Source organism: Agrilus planipennis, unplaced genomic scaffold (assembly GCF_000699045.2).
Source record: "Agrilus planipennis isolate EAB-ADULT unplaced genomic scaffold, Apla_2.0 scaffold186, whole genome shotgun sequence".
NCBI classification, from domain to species: Eukaryota; Metazoa; Arthropoda; class Insecta; order Coleoptera; family Buprestidae; genus Agrilus; species Agrilus planipennis.
The window spans coordinates 36,135-41,452 of NW_020439023.1; the positions used below are offsets into that span (position 1 = coordinate 36,135).

Here is a 5,318-nt window from a genome sequence, read left to right on the forward strand (position 1 = left end):
CAGGTGTCTACCACAAACATATCAAATGTCTCAGGTTAGTTTTTGTACCCACTGTTTCCACAAAAAGTATTCTTAATTGTTTGTAACTTGTAATTTAGATACTATTCTCTTTGTTTAAAAAAATATTTTACTTATAGGTACATCATTTCTCTATAGCTGAAAACTATTCGTAACAAGCTTTTTATTTACTAAAGTTATAATATTTCTTCTTGGCCAGTAGCGGACTGGTCGTATAAATGTACCAGGGAAAATTATTAATTGAAATTACAGAAATAAATGGAGAACACCATATTGGAGGGTGATTGGGGCTGATTTGTGATTTGATTAATCCAGCCCTGTGCATTGAGTTGATGGGTTTAATTAGCATATTTTACTTTTCTTTTTGATAAAAAATAACACGTTTCTATTAAAAATGAAAAATATTTCTCTATCATCCGCTTTTCTTAAATCATGTATCTTCAGCTTCAACTTGCAATGAAAAAGACTTCTTTCGTCATATAATGAAGGAATATTAACTGTGTATTCATACATGTTGAAATGGATATAAATATTAATTTAATCCCTTTGTCATGTCATGAGTCATTCTTGTTGTTATAGACATAGTCACTTTTGCTGGCGATTCTGTTGTTCAACACGGAATTGAGTTAGGCTCAGAATGTATTGAAAATGCCAGAAGAATTAGCAGAACACTTGGTAGGTTCTATACTATACATTCTGCATCTGATATTAAAAGTGCTGACCGTTTTATTAGTTATCAGAAGACCTCTGTTATCGTATTTATTCTCTCTTCACTTAACAATTTTGGTAATACACGTTTAAATGATTGTCTTATTTTTATAGACAGAAAAATTATTTTTGAAAAGATTTCAATCGCTTTTGTGTAATATGTAATATATTTGTTGTTTCTTATGACCTAAATTTAAGCTCAAAGCTATAAATCTACACTGTTTATTGATTTTTTAACTTTTAAGGGATTTATAACAAAAATTAATTTCTCAAAAATCACATCATTGTAATCCTTGCATATATAATTTCCTACTCTTTGAATTTACTTCTAATACCACCTGTTTAATTTCCTTTGCTTAGTCTAACTAATAATAATCTGCCTGTAGCTGTATTGAGCAATTACTAACTGATTAATTCAATCTGTAAAAGCTTAAACATTAATTCATTTTCATGATTAAATTACTCTAAAAGCAGGACTTGTTGTCAGAAGTATAATTATGCTTTTTACGTGATGGGGCATGTTCAATTATGTGCAATACTGTAATAAAATTCTACTAGTTTTCGGTCTTTTTATTGGTTACAGCAGCTTCCAATGCGGACTCTTTGGTGGTTCCAGAAACGTCGTATTCAAGTTCAGAAGGAGAAGACGATTTTTTCGATGCCAATGACGTGCCATTCAGTAATTATTCAAGTCAACTTTCTTCATCAAGGTAAGTCATATTATACTGTCTATTTACCTGCTTGCGCATAATTACAATACATGCGCAAGTTCCATATCAATCAATTATGCAATGTGCAAGAAGCATTTTAGAGTTTCTTGTTAGTAGATATGATGGTAGGGCATGTCTCTTCTTCTAGTGACTAGCATGCATGCAGCTACCTGTCTCTAACGTTCTCTAAATCGACGGGAGTCTCCCTTTTACAATGTTTAATTGAATGTGAACAATAGCTGTGCTGTGTCGCAGTTAAAAATAATATTTTAAATAAAAGAAATAGAACATCTTAGCATATCTCGAAAAGAACAACTCTAATCCAAGTTTTAAGACGTATTTTTTTATATGACCCCTTCCAAGTAGACAGTCTACATACGTGCCTTGGTCCAGATTAGACACTTTACAAAAAAGTATGCCAATTTTTTCACTAATTTTTATAAGTAGGTAACCTCAGAGTTGACATTTAATATTCGTTGTTCTTTAAATCCAATTTCTTCTGACATTCANTGTCATCAAGTATATAGTATCTGTGTCTAATCAGAAAATGTGTTCTTTTTTCAGCTGTTCCATAAGGAAACGGAAGAACGGTGGAAATACAATTCTCCATTAAAAGAACGTCTAAAATCGTCGAAAGTATAAAAATTACAGATAGGTTGTAACGATTTTGTAAGGTCAGTTACCTGTAAATTTTCCACCTAACTATTAATTTGTCATTAACAATTCACTGTGATATGGTTGCGGAGCGTAAGTGGAAGTTTACGTGCATTCAAAAAAGTATTGTTATTCATTTATCATTAATTGCTTTCTTCCATCATTATTATGAATAATAGAATATCTTTTTAACCAGTTAACAAAATTAGGTGGTATGCATATACAATACAAAAATAATTAATAATAATTATTGTTGTATATTGGCGGTTCCTTTCTATCTAAAACATTTTTTTGTATATAAGTGTATTTATCTTCAAAATATGCTTAAGAAAAGGTTCAATTTAGTTATTTTATTTTCTTACATAGGCGTTGATATTTTAACATAAAACAAAATTATGCCCGTTATATAAGAAAAATTAACATCTCTTCATATATACAATATTTACCTATGTACAATTCAGAATAGCTTTAGATTTGTATTTTTCGTCCAATAAACGAAAATTTTAAAATTTTTAGAAGTCGTTCTTTCAAAAACAACTTTTTCGTCTTCCAGTCGCCTTCAAAAATGTTTTAAAAATTACTAATTTGTTTCTGTATTAACCGAAGCAAAAAAACATCAAATTTATTTTTGTCTTGATTTCCTTTTCGTTTATGTTTTCAATACAATTTTACAATGAATTGAAAGTTTAATAATTAGTGAATTAGCGTGACTCGTGACGTCGTGACGTTATTTCAGTTTTATTATTTAATTCATTCATTTTATTTCCGCACACAAAATAATTTTTAATTCAAATTGCAATACAGTTTGTCCCATATTTGTATAATTTGATAATTTTGCCAATTAAAATTTAAACAGGGATCACAATTCTTCCTTTTAAAATATATAACTATTCAATGCATTCAAAACACTTCAACTCCTAAAACTATCTGTTTTACGTAAACCAAAAGTTTAAATATGAATATAACTATGTACTCCCTGTATACGTTTATAATCTTCCACGTCGAACGGACTTAATGGAGTTTTATAACGTTTCGCATCCGAACAAACAATAGACATTGTTGAATTTAATTATTTTAATATCTGTATATAAAAAAATAATTGTTTAAATTGTGTTATTTTTTTTGGTTACAGTCCACAAAAAATTAAATAGTGTTTCCAAACAAATTAGTACTTAATACACCTATACATATTGTAAAAAATATGTACCAAAGTAATACATATTACTTTTTGCATTGCCTAAGTAGCCTATTTATGGATTCATAAATTTATTGCGAAATTAATAGAAATACTATTCATTGCCGTTTAATTACCCAATGCGGTTGTAATGAATAATAGTTTTTCATTAACCAATACTTTGGTATAAAAAATATTATTCAGTAGTAGATACCTATCTCCGTTACTGATGAAAAGAGTATTAGTCGATTATAAACACTTTCAATAATGGTAAGAAAAAATTAATGGATAATCGAAAATATTTACATTAATGTTTTCGTAATCGTGCATATGTTTTTTAATCATTTTTTTCATCAGACAGTGTTATTATTTACTTATACAGTATATAGTTCAATAATTTTCACCAATAATTATCAGATTATCTGTAGTACAGATTAATGCGTAATGGACCATCTATAAATCCCAGTTCTTAATTATCTCTTGACAAATGAGAAGACAGGATTTCAGTGGTCCACTGACCCATATTTTTATCGACAAACGTTTTAGAATACGAAAAGGGCAATTTTTTCTTTCTAGCTTTCAAAACCCTGATTATAACGAACTCCGTGATGTAAGACGTTATCAAACACTTATGACATCATCGTTTTCGAAATGATTTCCAACCGTCCGTCATTGATACGTATCAAAAATAAAAAACTCCCCCACCGAGTCTCGTACGTGCGACCGACCGACGACGACGCTATGCGTCGGCGTCTATTCATTACGTTGCGAATAAAAACAACACGGGCAAAAATATGTATTGCCAGCGGATGTTGACAGTTTTCATAATAAATTTTGTTGATGGGGAAAAAGTATGGGGGAAACAAGGGCATCGAATTGTAGGTACGTGTTTAATTGATGTTATGTCGGGATCCTGCAATAAAGGTGGTGGTGGTGGTGTTGTTTGTTATTGATTCGATTACGATCATGGTTTTTCGTACGTTTATTATTATCGTTTTCGCGATGGAAAAGCCGTGCGCGACACAGAACGTTCAGTGACTCCGCTGGCGCGTTTTGGGACTGTACTTTCGACCAGAAAAATTTATAGCGAACAGTGGTCACGCTGGCACGGAAAACATCGCAACTCATGAACGGAAGGAATGACGCGTGTCTTCAACTTCCGGTGGCCTTTTGGACGCAGAGACAGTCTGAGGTAAGCAGTCGAAATAATAAAAGTCGATTCCCGAGGGACGCGAAACTAAATTGGACTTTAAATTATTTGAGTAACAGAAAAGCGCTAAAGTTTTTTCGTTGAAAATGTGAACTGATGCGGAAAAATGCAAGTGCGTAACGTGTATAGTAATCCACTATTTTTGATAAGTTATTTTAGTTACTCAGTCTGGTAAAAAAAAACAAAAATAAAATAAAATTTTCGTAGCTTAAATTGGGGTTGTGTTAATGTCCACGTTCGCACCCGTACAGAACTGTGCTCCAGACAGATACCTTTAACAAAATTTTTTGGTTTTCTAAATTAATCGTTCGCGAAGTAGTTTTTTTGTTAAAGGCGACTCTACCCTGCGCTATTCGCTATTTTATATCTCTGGCTCCTTCCATCCTGAGTTATCTGACTCCTATCTCCTAGATACCGAAAATCAGTCACTTCTAATTTTTCGTCTCCTGTCTTTATATTCACTGTTTCTCTACTTTTTTTTCTTATAAAGGATAAACTTACTGACAGATATATCAACACACAGTCCTAGGGGTTTGGCCATTTTTGAATTTTTTCAACACTAAATATTACTTGACACTATAATAAAATGTGCTTCATTTGTGTTTAGAATCATTATTTCGATAATTATATTACGGACGACGACCCTACTTGACCTGATTATTTTTCCCACTTTAGGCGCCCAAGATTCTGGAGATAATCCATAGCCTTTAAGGATCCTTACCTCAAGGATTTATAACATATCCACTACAATACCATGTTTCAAAAATGAAAATAATTTTATACGAATTTCCCGAAAAGAGGGAAATAAAACTTCCAATAGTACTGTACTATAGAAAGTTTTATT

At 31.4% G+C, this 5,318-nt stretch overlaps 1 protein-coding gene across 1 annotated transcript in view; it reads left to right on the forward strand.

The window, feature by feature from the left end:
• The window catches only part of LOC108738307 (oxysterol-binding protein-related protein 9), a 14,764-nt gene that overhangs the window by 2,117 nt on the left and 7,329 nt on the right, over positions 1-5,318 (forward strand). The window contains exons 7-9 of the mRNA XM_025976353.1: positions 4-34; positions 598-693; positions 1,310-1,436. Of these exons, the coding sequence (XP_025832138.1) occupies positions 4-34; positions 598-693; positions 1,310-1,436 (254 nt within the window). The remainder of the gene's footprint in view (positions 1-3; positions 35-597; positions 694-1,309; positions 1,437-5,318) is intronic.